Source organism: Schistocerca piceifrons, chromosome 2 (genome assembly GCF_021461385.2).
Source record: "Schistocerca piceifrons isolate TAMUIC-IGC-003096 chromosome 2, iqSchPice1.1, whole genome shotgun sequence".
Taxonomy (NCBI): Eukaryota; Metazoa; Arthropoda; class Insecta; order Orthoptera; family Acrididae; genus Schistocerca; species Schistocerca piceifrons.
Genome location: NC_060139.1, coordinates 154,183,688 through 154,200,968, shown reverse-complemented (window position 1 = coordinate 154,200,968; position 17,281 = coordinate 154,183,688). Strand labels below are relative to the sequence as shown.

The window sequence follows — 17,281 nt, the reverse complement described above, 5'->3', positions numbered from 1 at the left end:
CGCCTGATGCGAGTAAGTAATGAATCTGATCGTCTTTCCCACGTCTCCAATTGGATCTGCGAGTGCTTCGGCAATTTTCGGCCAAGCATGTTTCCTTTGTCCGGCATATTATGCTGTGGATCTCTTGGACCCCACTAACACCTATGATATCTGTAGTCTTCTATTAGCAACATTACTTTCCCTTCTGACCATTCCATCACCCACGCAATTCATGTTCAACAACAAAAGTAGCTCGCGTGCTAAACAGCAGACGAATGCTCCCTGCGTTGCGAACGCCGAAGCGGAGAGCACACGGACTTCCTTTGATGGTTCGCTGAAAGGACGGCAATCGGAGAATATGAGCGAACATCTGCAAATACAAAGCGAACACGAACGAAAACTGCTTGCTCGCTATCGTCTACCGTTTACTCCAGAGAGAATGATCGTTCGCGCTACAAGCGCTGTTGTTTTCGCAAACTAAGCTTGATTTATCGATCTGAATACCCATTCGTTTCGAACACCATTCGTACTCGTCATTCTTAGCTTTACTGGCACAGTAAATTCTGTTGTTAAAAGCTGGTAAGTGCTAGGCGAAACGCGCGAGAAGTTATCGGGTATCTTCTCGCGTCTTTTAGTCTCGCCTTGGCACCAAGCGTCAGGTTGGCAGCCCTGCTGTGTCGCAGCGCTGTTCGCTACCCCGACCGCTGCCGCTGTCGGAGGGGCACTAGCTTGTGGGAGCTATTCGCGTACACACTTGTTAGACTGAGGGGACGCTCGTAAAGTTTCGACATGGCTCATAGCAACGCTGTTCTCCGCCTGTCTGCTGTGCTGTTGTTAGTCACCGCCATCGTACGCCCAGGTGAGTGAGGCCTTGCAAAGCGCTTTCTTCAGCTATCAGTTTCAGTTCAACAGCCGGCTCTAGTTGATTGCAAGCCAAACAATGGCGCTACGGGACCGTGTTGTGCCAAAAAAGGGAGTGCATAAAAACACGTTTTCGTTCTCATCAGTCTACATAGCTTGCTGTCTCGTGTATTTTTACGACGTAATAAAGTAGCAAAAATGCGCCTTTACTCGTGTAAAACTTGTTACGATGGTTGACGATAGAAAAGTGTATCATTCTTTGGTCTGTCAGTATGGACGTTGACGCGATACTGAACGGAAGTCGGATGTATTTCGACATGGAGCGAGTTGTCGCAGTAGTGAGACACTGGACTCATTTTTGTGAAGACGGCGGTTTGAATCCATCGCTTTAGATTTCCAGTGATTCCCCTTAATCGCTTAATGTACACTTTGAAAGGGCATCGCCGATTTCCTTCCCCAATCGTGGTTTGCACTCCGCCACAAATGAGCTTGTTGACGGGATGTTAAACTATAATCTTCCTTCCTGATGAGCATTGTAACGATCACCACTGCACGAATACTGAGTCACACACACACACACACACTAAGACTTAAGAGGTTTTATTTCGTATGTATAACAACTATTCGAACAACATCGCTGAGAAGTTTTAGTACGTCGCACTGTATAGCGGAATTCCTGTCTCTTCTAACACTCCATCTTTCACTCTCATGATAGCATTAGTTCGGGATGGTGTGAATGCCACATCGTGATGGGACTATCGACTGACTGACTGACTTGCTTTTCCGTTCAGTCGAATCAAACTAGTCTCTGTGGCCAGGCCACCTATATGAATGTTTTTCACTCGCTTTGAGTGGGTTCAGTAAATATGAGACGACGGACTGCCACAAATCTCTGAGGGTGATATCAGTTACATGAATGTTGACAGTCAGTCTCCGGATTTCACTGACTTCATTTGCAACCTTTGTCAGACTCAAGGATAGCTTTTCGGTTATACACCAGAGTTGCTAATTTTTTCAGAGACAAATAACGTTTCTTATTTCAAGGAGCAGTGAATAAAAAGTATATTTTGGAAAATTTTCAAAATATACTTAAATACGAATTTTTCGTACTTCCATCATTCACTCCGTCTCCAGGCCACAAGTGGCCCATCAGGACCATCCGACCGCCGTGTCATGCTCAGATAAGGATGCGGATAGGAGGGGCGTGTGGTGAGCACTCCGCTCTCCCGGTCGTTACGATCGTTTTCTTTGACCGGAGCCGCTACGATTCGGTCGAGTAGCTCCTCAATTGGCATCATCAGGCTGAGTGCACCACTAAAAATGGCAACAGCGCATGGCGGTCCGGATGGTCACCCATCCAAGTGCCGGCCACGCCCGACAGTGCTTAACTTCGGTGATCTGACGGGAACCGGTGTATCCACTGCAGCAAGGCCGTTGCCACTTCTATCATTAAATATTGATTTTTGGTTGATTTTGAAAGGTTGATAAGTCGCGCTACATTATACATTATTGTTTAAATAAATTAACAGTTAATTATTATTTAAATATATTGAAGGCCTGTCTCTCTTTTCCTGTTGGCTCGCATCCATTACCGATAATTCTGTTTCGTAAATGCTGACGTGACGTGAACAGAAAGCACATAAGGTACAATTTTTTTCAATTTTTTGTTGACTTAATCACTTGTCGGAAGTATTTTTTCACGAGAAATATTTATTATTTTATTTGAGTTCTTTAATTGTTATTGTTTTAGAATATGAATCATCCTTGCAGATCCAGCGTATCGCATTGAATTTATCTCGAGGACCACTGTTTATCCAGTCATGATTTCCTCCGTTCCCACACCACTGAGTGTTTCGGTATTTTGATCCAGACACAAAACTCACTTTTAGGTAAACGCGTATTTATAAAAATGGAGGAAAAACTGAATTACAAGGTTCTCAGTGGCACTCAATAAAAAGAAATACCGGAACGACAATAACAGCGACGACAGAAGATGACAGCGTGCAGTTAATAACAGTGATTTTACACTGCCGAAACGATCTTCCGCACAGAATGCGCCGGGGCGACACGTTTCCGCTTCCGTCTGTCCAGAGATGTGAACAGGCTTAACCGTGAAATGAAAGTACCAATGTGCCAATTTGAATAGCACTTGTTGATGTCCTTGAAACACTATATGTGCTACTTTTCTAAATGGTAAAATGTATACAGCTTCGTGTTCACAGCTGAGATTTGTAGACGGTAACTTAATTTTCTGCACAATACATTTACCTTCCTCACGAATAAATGGCTGAATAGGTGTGTAAGGATTGGGTTCAAATGATTTTTAATCATTGGATATCATCAAGGGGTATTTTTATGCTCAACATTGTATCCCCAGCGATACATCAGCTTCATTAGTTACACGTTAGTTGCATTTGGAACAACATAATTCGCAGCACTGTAGTAGTCAGTTTTAAACGATGACACGAAGAATTAGTCTATTCTATACATAAGTAGATGAACGTTATAATGGTTATTTCAAGTTTGGTGCATACCCCTAGTGATGTCTTCACGTACCCCTGGGAGTAGTGCTACCCTCCGATCGTGTGTGTACCTCGGGTGGTATATCACTACTTTAGTTCAACTAATGCAGTGCTTCCCAGCCTCTCTTAGGCAATTTCCCGTGAGCACAATCAGACATTAGCTACTACCCCCCCCCCCCTCCCTATGCCATCTGTTGCCTCCCTCCCCCCTCCCCTTGCCACATGTTGCCCTCCCCTCCCCCACCTTATCACCAACTTCAGCACCTAACTAAACTGTTGAATGAAAGACTTTTCTTGGAACACTTATTTTTTTAAATGATGAAAGATGAATGATATTTAGTTTGTTTGTGTGTGCGCGCGTGTGTGTGTGTGTGTGTGTGTGTGTGTGTGTGTGTGTTTTCAATGACTGACGTAGAAATTCGTGGGGCATCATATGTGCTACCTACAACTCCTTCTCACAAAAGAAAGCAAACTCTCCACAGTGAGGACACGCACTTGCTACAAAACATACTCGTATTTCCTCCGCATTATTCCTTTTCATTGCGGCAGTTGCTTGATCTGCACACTGCAACCCCATTTAAAACCAGACAAGTTCAGACGTGTGCGCTACACTTACTGTTCGTAAATCACTTGATGCTTCACTCCTTACTTCTGAACTGGCAGAAACTGGTCGGCTTCAGACTGTTAATGCTTTATGTCTAACCATTCTAACAATAATAATGATCATAACAATAGAACTGTGTACAGAACTACTGTCAATTAATTCATTTATCGTTTCGAAGCGACTAATGAAGTACTTTCTGGACTACTGCAGGTTCTATCTACAACTTGGAGAGGACATTTTCTTGAGATATTTAGCATTTGTTACGTATATGTCTCACTTTTATCATCAGCGGAGAAAGGAACAAAACGCAACGTATGCGTGTAGTGGGTGGACTATGTGACGAACCTGTAATATCCACCGCATTAATGCTACTAATTGAGAAAAAGTAATTATTGATAACTTATATAATCAGTATTAGAGTCTTCTAAAATTGTGATAATAGTAATGATCTTTTGAAAATAATGAAGTTTCGCGACTGAAACTGAATTGAATCGTTTAGTTTTTATCCCTCAGAAAATTTCATGTTAACCTCAGGGGGTAGTTACCCCCAGGTTGGGAACCAGGGAACTGATGATAGTACTACAGACTCTTTTTCACTCAGAAGAATGAATGGATAACTCAGCCAGCTAAAGAGTGGTTTCATTTGAAAGAGCGAAAACGTGGTTCAGCCGACAGAAAAGCTGTACACTGGCTTGACTTGAAAAAGGAAGAAAATAATTCAGTTAATACACAAAACTACGATGGACTGTTCTGTTTTCATTCGATTGTTTTCATAGACTTGTTTCACCAAAAAGAAATCTGAATAGTAATCCAACCTACACACGGGCTGTGTCGACTATTTTCGTTCGTTTTCTCCCACTCACTCCAACCGATACGTAAACTACAGTCGTCTGCAGAATGAGATTTTCACTCTGCAGCGGTGTGTGCGCTGATATGAAACTTCCTGGCAAATTAAAACTGGGTGCAAGACCGAGACTCGAATTCGAGACCTTTCCCATTCTTGGGCAAGTGCTGAATCGACTGTTTTCATTCGGATGCTTCCATAAACTGGTTTCACTCCAAAGAACGAATGAATAATTCAGCTGATTGATTGTTTTCCAACACTGGACTGAATCGATTGTTTTCATTGGGTTGTTCCCATCACTAATGCCACAAATACAATGCAAGCCGAGCAGGTACGCTGAGACGAAACTCACTTCTGATTAGTCAGAACAAAGTCTAATACACCGAAAAGTCTGTGTGCCCTCCATAATTGTGAGGTTTAAGACTTCTTCATGTCCACTGACTTTTTACAGAACCAATTTGAAACAGGTGGGGAGCGGTGGGATGATACATTGGCCTGCTGAAACTAAAAGTCTGTAGAGGTGGTACATATTTAAACAATTGAGCGTAGATAATATGTTAGATCACTACAGCATTCGTCTGTGTGGTAGGGTCTACGGCAACAGATTTACCAGGGTACCAGCACAGGGCTCAACTCTACCGCCATCCGCTGCTGCAGCGGCAGCCTGCTAACGGCGGCTAATGTCTACAAATGCTTATTACCATTCTAACATTGTGGACATTGCGACAGCGCACATTAGGCAACCTGAGCAGCAAATGTCGTTCAAGGAACCAGGAAAACTGTCAGATGAGTCACTAGAGAGGGTGATGCAATTGTACTGACTTGCAACCTCAAAAAAGCGACGATTATATTACGGAATCTACTCAGGATGTTTCGAGTACTTGGTCTCCCTGAAAAATAGTGTGACTGGATTGAATTTTTCTTGGTAGGGAGGACTCAGCCAGTTATCTCGCATAGAGAGTCATTGATAGATATAGAAGTAACTTCAGGCGTGCGCCACGGAAGTTTGTTGGGATCTTTGCTGTTGATGTATATTAATCGTCTGGTGGACATTATTTATAATAGTAACGTCAGTCTTTTTGCTGTGCTGCATTACTGTCTGAAAAAAGCTACACAAATATTCAGACCATTATAATGATGCAAATATTGGCAATTTGCTTTAAATTATCACATATGTAAAATTTTGAACATCTCACTAATTAAAACTTACAAGTAAATCTACCCGAGATACACTTCGATTTTGATCGGCTTTGAATGTGTTGTTGTGTAGAGCAAAGTAAGAGACATATATATTTTTTTAACGTGCCCAAACGGTCGTTGAGGGTGTGAAACACGTCCTTGAAAAAAGCTGAGTATTATAGTTCTGAAAGTTTACCGCTAAACGGTAACAGATATAAAAAAAATTCAAATAAAATGTTTTTAATGTATGATACAACGGTGCACCCATACATATCGAAAAAGTCATTTTTTTTTCGATATCCCCTCCCCAACACTGTTTTGTTTTGCATTTCGATATTTGACTAATAGCAGAACCTATAGCATCATTAACACAAAGTTCATTCACATTTGATGAAATGCGATTACAAAGATGCATCTGTCAGAAATAAGCTAGAAATATCTCTATATCGCGGTACATGCGCCCTACACCATTTAAGTGGCAACTGTCATGGTTAATAAACCTTCCCCAGATAAATATATTCTAAATATAAGTTCTACACATACTGTTCCATACATATTTTTTCTGTTAAATTTATGAAATATAAACTATCTCGTGTTGTATTTGTGTTTTCTTTGTACACTTCGTGTACGGTATTTTGTTTTGAAGTTGTAATCTTTTCATATTTAATTATGGTATATTCGAAATCGCTAGTTCATTATAACATTATTGTAAATTTGTATAATAATGACGAAATGCAGAATTGTTCTGATAAAAAAATACTGAATTGGGGGGGGGGGCGATTTCCAAAAAAATTACTTTTTCGACAAATATGGATGCATCGATGTAACATACATTAAAAATCATAGGACTTCTATTTTAAGTATTTTTTGTATCTGTAACGGTATTCATTCAGAAACATTAAACTCATTTTATTCAAGGGGGATTTTCAACCCCTTCAAGGCCGTATGGGCACATATAAAAAATTATGTGTATCTTATTTTGCTCTACAATATAACATATTCAACGCCAATCAAAATGAAGTGAATCCCCTGGGTAGGTTTATTTTTTAGTATCCTGACTACAATAACAATAATCACAACTGGAGTCAATCACTCTATAAAAGCGATTGCTTACAAAACACTCGTGCAACTCATCCTCCAATACTGCGGAACTGCATGGAACATATACCAGATAGGATTAACTGCGGTTATGAATTTTGTTTGACCCACGGGAGAGCATCACGGATATGGAGAAAATTCTCAACAAGCATATGATTGAAGATAGATGCCAATTATTCCACGAAAGCCCTCTTGAGATGTTTCAAGAACTAGTATTAAGTGAGGAATCTAGGAATATACTACAACCCTCTACGTATCGCACCCGTAAGGACGGCGAAGACAATATTTGACTAATTACAGTGTGCACAGAAGCATTTAAACAATAGTTCTTTCTGCGGTCTATAAGCGAATGTAACGGGAAAGCCCTCCGGTGTGGCCGAGCGGTTCTAGGCGCTACAGTCTGGAACCGCGCGACCGCAACGGTCGCAGGTTCGAATCCTGCCTCGGGCATGGATGTGTGTGATGTCCTTAGGTTAGCTAGGTTTAAGTAGTTCTAAGTTCTAGGGGACTGATGACCTCAGCAGTTAAGTCCCATAGTGCTCAGAGCCATTTGAACCATTTTTGTAACGGGAAAACTGCATAATAGGGAACATCGAAGCTATGTCTTATCGATGTCGAGGTCATTAGAGATGATGTACGAGGTCGGATTGGATTAACATGGGAAGGAAATTGGTCGTCTACCTTGATTAGGAATCCTTTTCAGTATTCTCCTTTTTTAAGGTAACCACAGAAATCCTAGATCTGGGTGGCCAATTGAAGATTTGAACTTGTCGTTCTTAATTCCAGTGGTAAGAGGTTAATATTCATTGTGAGTAAAAGGATTTTCTACAATTCATTTCAACTATTAGCAAGACATGTAAATAGCCTCCGACCATACGATTCTCCAATGTATTTACGTCTACGGAAAAGAGGTATCTGAAAACTTTTTCTGCGTACGTTGGAACCCATACACTAACCCTTGTTTCTGAAAAATGCCACGAGAATCATAATGTGCAGAGTATACGTAATGCGTCTGCTGACTGCCTTCCTATTTGGAACCCAAACATTATGACCTATTTTTTGAAGGGGTCGTGAGCTAGTCTGAATCAGTGAAGATAAATTGTTCTCCTTTCCTATGCAATGTGTCAAATATATATCTGAATTGCGTGCAGCACTGTGATGTGCTTGTGCAAGAACTGTTGCGCTTGTGTTGGTCTTGTACGTGATTATCAACATGGAAAGAAACAGCCCCTTTCGAATAGCACTATGGTAGTACATCCACATCGCCATCATTAACGTCACATGCTCCCACTTCATGAAACACAGCAAAGAGGTTTGGGATTATATCCAGAACATTAGCGTGCGATGTAGTGATATGGAACTCTACAGCACCATCTCTTTTGAAGCTGCAAGCCACTTATATTCGAAGATACTTTTTACTTTGTAAATAACGATGTTGTGACACATCGGAGAGCTCCACTATAATTTTATTCCTTTTTACTAATTTTAATTTATCGACGGACTCGCATAATTATTACACTGCCTTTTGTCTCGGCAACAGTTTTCAGATCTTATTACTACCATGGCATTTTCAAGAAAAGACGATATCGGAACACCATCTTTTTGGTTTTTAAAGTTTCTTTCACCACCAGGATTCGAACAGATTATCTCAGGCTGTCAAGCATCACTTTATCGTACGTCAGACACCTAGCCGTACACGTTTAGCAATGTGTTTTAAGGTCTGTCGCAACACTTCCAAAGTTTAAATGTGGAAAACTGTAATTTCCATCGTATATACCAAGAAATAATTCGCATATCTGAATCCTTCGGACGATTTAATTCCCTGAGACAGCATGGGTGATTTTTAAATCAGTTTATACAATGCTCTACAGCATTGGTGAGTTTTAGTCTTGCTGGTCGGCTTTACGGACTACCTATGAAAGCACTTTTCACTGTTGTTTCATTACTGTGGTTTAAATAACTGTGTCTACCCCGGGCGAACAAGGTGTGGCAATGATCTGGCGATTCCAAACGTCTTTCGCATGCGCTGACTTTCATTCAGAGATCGTTTTTTATTCTTATTCTGCCTCGCAGAACTTTTCTACCAAAACCAAACGCTCAAAATAACCCCACTACGCAATTTTAGCGTCACATTCCAAATCTAAAACAGGTATTATCTTAACTTCTGCATAGCTAAAAGAAGGGCAGCAAACAAACAAACATGATTATATCCTGTACAATCGCACCAGGATCTGTTCACTTCAAATCAATGTACCTTTCCTTGTACCATCTCTTAAATTTATTCTGCTCGTCGCGACTAGAGAGTGGGAGGGATGACCGATTATATTTGTGTGAGCAAACTGTAATTGTAGTGAAAATGTCCTCGCCCATAGCCTGGTTTGAGTACCGGCGGCGCTTTACCAACCATTGTCCTGTTGGAACAATGAACTCTTGGCTTTCCCTGACCTACGAACTGACTTAATCACTTTAACATCGTCTGAAGCTCAGTGCAACTTGGCTTTTTCCCTTACATTTATCATACGCAGAGGAGAGGGAAACGTTAAGTAGCAGAAAAAAATCCAGAGGCCAACTGGGGAACGAACCGCAGACCATTGTATTTGTAGTCAGTACTCCAAATTCATCTTCACGGTTTCGTGAGGGAGAGGCTAAGGATTCTTCATGTATTTCTCTTCCTGTAACTTTCTTGGGAAGTTCTCGCAAGGTACTAAGGACCACTTTCTTCAGTGTCTTAGTTCTGACAAGGGAACCTCCCCATCGCACCCCCCTCAGATTTAGTTATAAGTTGTCACAGTGGATAGGCCTTGAAAAACTAAACACAGATCAATCGAGAAAACAGGAAGAAGTTGTGTGGAACTATGACAAAAATAAACAAAATATACAAACTGAGTAGTCCATGCGCAAGATGTGCAACATCAAGGACGTTGTGAGGTCAGGAGCGCCGTGGTCCCGTGGTTAGTGTGAGCAGTGGATAGGCCTTGAAAAACTAAACACAGATCAATCGAGAAAACAGGAAGAAGTTGTGTGGAACTATGACAAAAATAAACAAAATATACAAACTGAGTAGTCCATGCGCAAGATGTGCAACATCAAGGACGTTGTGAGGTCAGGAGCGCCGTGGTCCCGTGGTTAGTGTGAGCAGCTGCGGAACGAAAGGTCCTTGGTTCAAGCCTTCCCTCGAGTGGAAAGTTTAAATTTTTATTTTCAGACTGTTATCAAAGTTCAGGCACTCACACATAATCAACTTCGCTCTCCAAAATTCCAGGACATGTTCAGATTTGCTTGAACATATGCAGGATTTGACGATCTACACACGGAAAAATTTGAAAACGTTAAAAACATATGTTTTGACAGAGCACAGGAAAAACTGTGCGACTGTGAAACTGTTGCATTCATTTTTTGCAGTTTATGTGACAAACTCTTATGTTTTCATCACTTTTTTGGGAGTGATTATCACATCCAAAAGACACCTAAATCGGGCAAGGTAGAAGAATCTTTTTACCCATTCGCCAAGTGTAAAAGTTAGGTGGGTCGACAATATATTCCTGTCATGTGACCCATATGCCGTCACCAGTGTCGTATAGAATATATCAGACGAGTTTTCCTGTGGAGGAATCGGTTGACCTATGACCTTGCGATCAAATGTTTTCGGTTCCCATTGGAAAGGCACGTCCTTTTGTCTACTAATCGCACGGTTTTGCGGTGCGGTCCGAAAACACAGACACTAAACTTATTACAGTGAACAGAGACGTCAATGAACGAACAGACAGATCATAACTTTGCGAAAATAAAGAAATTAAACTTTTCACTCGAGGGAAGATTTGAACCAAGGACCTCTTATTCCGCAGCTGCTTTCGCTAACCACGGGACCACGGGGCTCCCATGCTCAGATGTTGCCTATATTGCACATGGACTACTCAGTTTGTATATTTTGCTTATTTTTTTCATAGTTCCACACAATTTCTTCCTGTTTTCTCGATTGATCTGTGTTCAGTGTTTCAAGGCCTATCCACTGTGCCAACTTATAACTAAATCTGAGGGGGGTGCGATGGGGAGGTTCCCTTGTGAGTTTGCAGAATGTCTATTGCACTCAAGTCAGTGAAACGTTCATGTGACCATTCGCACTTTGTTTGTTTGTATATGATTGTGGTTCGGGTAAAACAGAACACCTTGAGCGACTAGAGACAGGACGTTCATATTCACAGGACGTGTATATTAGTATGTTGTGCTGAAATGATCAGCAATTGAACTACGTCGGCCCTCGGGTTCAAGTTCAAAACCGATACTGCGAGCCGGCCGAAGTGGCCGTGCGGTTAAAGGCGCTGCAGTCTGGAACCGCAAGACCGCTACGGTCGCAGGTTCGAATCCTGCCTCGGGCATGGATGTTTGTGATGTCCTTAGGTTAGTTAGGTTTAACTAGTTCTAAGTTCTAGGGGACTAATGACCTCAGCAGTTGAGTCCAATAGTGCTCAGAGCCATTTGAACCATTTGAACCGATACTGCGGCGCAAAACCACCTATCGGTAAAATGTGCTTGCGGCTCCCGTTGTCGCTAAAAACCGAAGGTAATGGGTCAATATGATTTGAGCAGATGTGCAGGATGCCTCACAGACGTATGCGCAAACCATACCGTCAATCAATAAGTTCGAAAGAGGGCGCATTATTGGCATGAGAGAATGTGATGCATCCATCTGGGAAATTGCTGCTAATGTGGGACGAAGCGTTTCGGCAGTGCAACTGGTGTGTGCAGAATGGTTCACGGAAGGTCGTAGAACACGACGATATGGGTCAGTTCGCACCACCCAAACCCCAGACTCCCCCCCCCCCCCCCCCCCCCCCCGCGGTGGCCGTGCGGTTCTAGGCCCTCCAGTCCGGAGCCGCGCTGCTGCTGCGGTCGCAGGTTCGAATCCTGCCTCGGGCATGGGTGTGTGTGTTGTCCTTAGGTTAGTTAGGTTTAAGTAGTTCTAAGTTCTAGGGGACTGATGACCACAGCAGTTGAGTCCCATAGTGCTCAGAGCCATTTGAACCATTTTGACCCCCCCCGGAGAAGATCAACACCTTACCCGAATGGCACTACTTGACAGATCTGCGTCCTCATCGGCCCTGGCGCAACAGTGGAACTGTGTAACAAATGGTACACTATCAGGACAGTCCGTTGCCGTTTATTATGGTATGGGTTCCGTGCGCGTCGTCCACTTCTCCGCCTACCTTTGACGAATGTGCAGACGGCAATCGTATATGGAACGTCACCACTGGGAACACGAACGAAATCAAATAGTGTTTTCAGACGAATCCGGGTTCAATTTGTTTGAAAATGATGGCCGCATTTTGGTTCGCGGCAGTCAGGGGGAGCTGCATCACTGTGATTGCATTAGTACAAGACACACAGCGGGAATTCAAGGCCTCACGGTGTGCGGTACTATTGGGTACAGCCACAAATCACAGCTGGTGTGTGTCCAGGGCACTGTGACCAATGTGACGTACGCGAATGACATCCTACGATACGTAGCTACACCCTTTCTGCGCAACACCCCAAACGCCATTTTTCAGCAAGGCAATGCACGACATGTTGCTGCACGAACACATGCCTTCTTGGTGTCACAGGATGTTAGCCATTTGCTCCGGCCCGCCAGATCACCAGACTTGTCGAAAATGTGTGGGATGTGGTGAAACGATGGGTGCAGCGCTGTGACCCAATGCCAACCACCACAGATCAACTTTGGAAATAGGTGAATGCAGCATGGATGGCTAAAGGCTATACCACAGGACGCCATTCGCGCCTTGTACGCGTCGATTCCATCGCGCATGGAACAATTTATCAGGCCCCATGGCAGACCCTTTGGACGATAGGACACATGCTGTGCTGAGGTGACTGAAATGCTAATTATTTCTGCAGAACATATTAATGTACATGTCCTGTGAATATGAACGTCCTACCTCTAGTCGTTCAAGGTGTTCTGTTTTTCTGAACATGAGTGTATATACACTGAAGAGCCAAAGAAACTGGTTCTCCTGTCTAATATCGCGTAGGGCCTCACGAGCACACAGAAGTGCCGCAAGAAGACGTGGCATGGGCTCGACAAATGTCTGAAGCAGTGCTGGAGGGAACTGACACCATGCATCCTGCAGGACTGTCCATAAATATGTCTGAAGTAGTGCTGGAGGGAATTGACACCATGAATCCTGCAGGGCTGTCCATAATCCGTACGGGTACGAGGGGGTGGGGATCTCTTCTTAACACCACATTGTAAGGCATCCCAGATACGCTCAATAATGTTCATGTCTTGGGAGTTTGGTGGCCAGCGGAAGTGTCTAAGCTCAGATCAGTGTTCCTGAAGCTACTCTGTAGCAATTATGAGCGTGTGGGGTGTCGCATTGTTCTGCTGGAATTGCCCAAGTCTGTCGAAATGTACAATGGATATGAATGGATGCAGGTGATCAGACAGGATGCTTACGTACGTGTCACCTGTCAGAATCGTATCTAGACGTATCGGGGTTCCCATATCACTACAACTGCACACGCCCCACATCATTACAGAGCCTCCAACGGCTTGAACGATACCTTGCTGACATGCAGGGTCTATGGATTCATGAAGTTGTCACCATACCTGTATACGTCCATCCGTTCGATACAATTTGAAACGAGACTCGTCCGACCTGGCAACATGTCACGTTGAACGATTCTCTTCTGTCGTCGTTGGTCCCGCTCTTGCAGGATCTTTTTCCGGCCGCAGCGATGTCGGAGATTTGATGTTTTAACGGATTCCAGATATTCACGGTACACTCGTGAAATGGTCTTACAGGAAGATCCCCACTTCATCGTTACCTCAGAGTTGCTGTATCCTATATATCATGTTCAAAGGTTACACGATAAATCAGTCTAATCTAAAAGCTGTAAATTCAACTAAATACCTAGGTATTACAATTACGAACAACTTAAATTGGAAGGAACACATAGAAAATGTTGTGGGGAAGGCTAACCAAAGGCTGCGTTTTATTGGCAGGACACTTAGAAAATGTAACAGACCTACTAAGGAGACTGCCTACACTACGCTTGTCCGTCCTCTTTTAGAATACTGCTGCGCAGTGTGGGATCCTTTCCAAATAGGACTGACGAAGTACGTCGAAAAACTTCAAAGAAAGGCTGCACGTTTTGTATTTTCGCGAAATATGGGGGTGAGTGTCACAGAAATGATACAGTATTTGGGCTGGAAATCATTAAAAGAAAGGCGTTTTTCGTTGCGACGGAATCTTCTCACGAAATTCCAATCACCAAGTTTCTCCTCCGAATGCGAAAATATTTTGTTGGCACCGACCTACGTAGGGCGGAACGATCACCACGATAAAATAAGGGAAATCAGAGCTCGTACGGAAAGATATAGGTGGGCGCGCTATACAAGATTGGAATAATAGGGAATTGTGAAGGTGGTTCGATGAACCCTCTGCCAGGGACTTAAATGTGATTTGCAGAGTATCCATGTAGATGTAGATGCAGAGAGGCACTCAGATCTTGATAACCCACTATTGTAGCAGCTGTAACCGAATTAACAACTGCGCCAGACACTTGTTGTCTTATATAGGCGTTGCCGACCGGAGCGCCGTCTTTAGCCTGTTTACACATCTATGTATTTGAATACGCATGCCTATACCAGTTTTTTGGTGCATCACTGTATATAATGAAGCTCCCAATATCTCTTCAACTTCTTACACGGGCACAATATCAGATGGTATGTAAACGAGTAGTGTGGCAACTCTCTGTGACGGGTAGAATGTCGACCAGTAGTCCGGGCTGGTTGGGAGCTTGAAGGCAGGTCGTCAAGGTTCCAGTCGATTTCTTCTGACTAAAGGAAGGGATAATTGCGGTATTCTGCCCTAAATCGTTCACTTCTACGCCTGCTGTCCTAGAACAATACATATGTTCTGTGTCATACTGCACCATTGATCAGAGACAAGCAACAACCAGACTAGCCAATTACTGTTGCATGCCTAGGCCCCATTAACAATCCAACACGAACTGCTGCGTTTGGAGTGGGGCCGTGACCGGGAAGCATTGGTCAGAGACAAGCAACAACCAGAGTAGCGAATTACTGTCCCATACCTAGGCCCCGTTAACAACCCAACATGAACTGCTCCGTTTGGAGTGGTGCCGTGACTGGGAAGCATTGGTCAGAGACAAGCAACAACCAGACTAGCGAATTACTGTCCCATGCCTAGGCCCCGTTAACAGCCCAACACGAACTGCTGCGTTGGAGTGGTGCCGTGACTGGGAAGCATTGGTCAGAGACAAGCAACAACCAGACTAGCGAATTACTGTCCCATACCTAGGCCCCGTTAACAGCCCAACACGAACTGCTGCGTTTGGAGTGGTGGCGTGACTGGGAAGCATTGGTCAGAGACAAGCAACAACCAGACTAGCGAATTACTGTCCCATACCTAGGCCCCGTTAACAGCCCAACAAGAACTGCTGCGTTTGGGGTGGTGCCGTGACTGGGAAGCATTGGTCAGAGACAAGCAACAACCATACTAGCGAATTACTGTCCCATACCTAGGCCCCATTAACAGCCCAACACGAACTGCTGCATTTGGAGTGGTGCCGTGACCGGGAAGCATGAACTGCTGATGAACGGATCATATTGTGTTCAGCTGTGCACCATGATTCTGCACTAACCCGGCCCCCATTGTTTTGGAAAGACGCAAATCTGTTACTCCTGGCTTCATGGTGTGGGAACTGCACCCACGAGCAATGCGATCCTCACAACGAACTTGTGGCACCACACTAGTTGCCTTGCCCGATATTCATGGTGACGCTCTGCTCCGTGTGGGGCCCAAGGGAGATCGATGAAAAGGTGCCCACTAAAGGTCTGTAGTTTGTCATGTGTTGTCAAGAGCTTGCAGATATTTAAACGCACAGTTAAATTTATAAACTCATATGAAACAATAACTCGCTCCACGCCACAGATGGTCGCTGGGCTCATAAGACCTTAAGTGACATGTGCTGTGACCCACTTCAAAGGACCCTTGTATCTTTTTGGCTGGGGGGGGAGCCATCGGGTACGATTTCAGAACATTGCTGGCAGTGATAAAGGGAACTCGGAGGGCTCCACGGTACGTCGCAGGCATCCATCGTCCTCGTGTGTGACCTCTCATACGACAATATCGTCGAGCCATTTTTCAACAGGACAGTGCTCGTACAGATGGCACATCTCTCTATGAACTCCAGAATGAGATTTTCACTCTGCAGCGGAGTGTGCGCTGATATGAAACTTCCTGGCAGATTAAAACTGTGTGCCGGACCGAGACTCGAACTCGGGACCTTTGCCTTTCGCGGGCAACTGCTCTACCAACTGCGCTACCCAAGCACGACTCACGACCCGTCCACACAGCTTCAATTCTGCCAGTACTTCGTCTGATACCTTCCAGACTTCACAGAAGCTCTTCTGTGAACCTTGCAGAACTAGCACTCCTGGAAGAAAGGAGCCGCGAGAGGCAAAGGTCCCGAGTTCGAGTCTCGGTCCGAACACAGTTTTAATCTGCCCGGAAGTTTCATATCAGCGTACACTCCGCTGCAGAGTGAAAATCTCATTCTGGAAACGTCCGCAAGGCTGTGGCTAAGCCATGTCTCCGTAATATCCTTTCTTCCAGGTGAGCTAGTTCTGCAAGGTTCGCAGAAGAGCTTCTGTGAAGTTTGGAAGGTAGGAGACGAGGTACTGGCAGAACTGAAGCTGTGGCGAAGTGTCGTGAGTCGTGCTTGGGTAGCTCAGATGGTGTGCACTTGCCCGCGAAAGGCAAAGGTCCTGAGTTCGAGTCTCGGTCCGGCACACAGTTTTAATCTGCCAGGAAGTCTCTATGAACTTTCTGCGCTACGTGGCTAACATTACCCTCAGATTTTCGACAGGACATGACCTCAACTACGTCTCGTTGCTAGTATCTAATACAACAAGACCCAGCTACAGCAGTTGTGCAGTTTGCGTCAGGAGAGGATACAACGACTTCTCAACCGAATCAGTGCATGCATACAGGCACGAGGAAGTACAATGTCATATTGATAAGTGAACTCACACTGTCAAGTTCTTCGTAAATTTGACTCGATTTTGATACTGAAATAACTTCCCAGACCTTCTCAACCTTGAAGTTTCATTTCGTTTCCTCGTTCCCTTCTGGTTGTTTCACTTTTTTTTTTCAGGCGGTGTATATGTAA

The 17,281-nt window shown here is 43.9% G+C and overlaps 1 protein-coding gene and 1 pseudogene across 1 annotated transcript in view; one reads left to right on the top strand and one right to left on the bottom strand.

Moving 5' to 3' along the window:
* Nucleotides 1-695: 695 nt before the first annotated feature.
* LOC124776880 overlaps nt 696-17,281 on the top strand; it is a 260,401-nt gene continuing 243,815 nt past the window's right edge. The window contains exon 1 of the mRNA XM_047252062.1: nt 696-838. Within this exon, the coding sequence (XP_047108018.1) occupies nt 769-838 (70 nt within the window). The 5' untranslated portion in view covers nt 696-768. The remainder of the gene's footprint in view (nt 839-17,281) is intronic.
* LOC124778589 lies at nt 2,162-2,279 on the bottom strand (annotated as a pseudogene).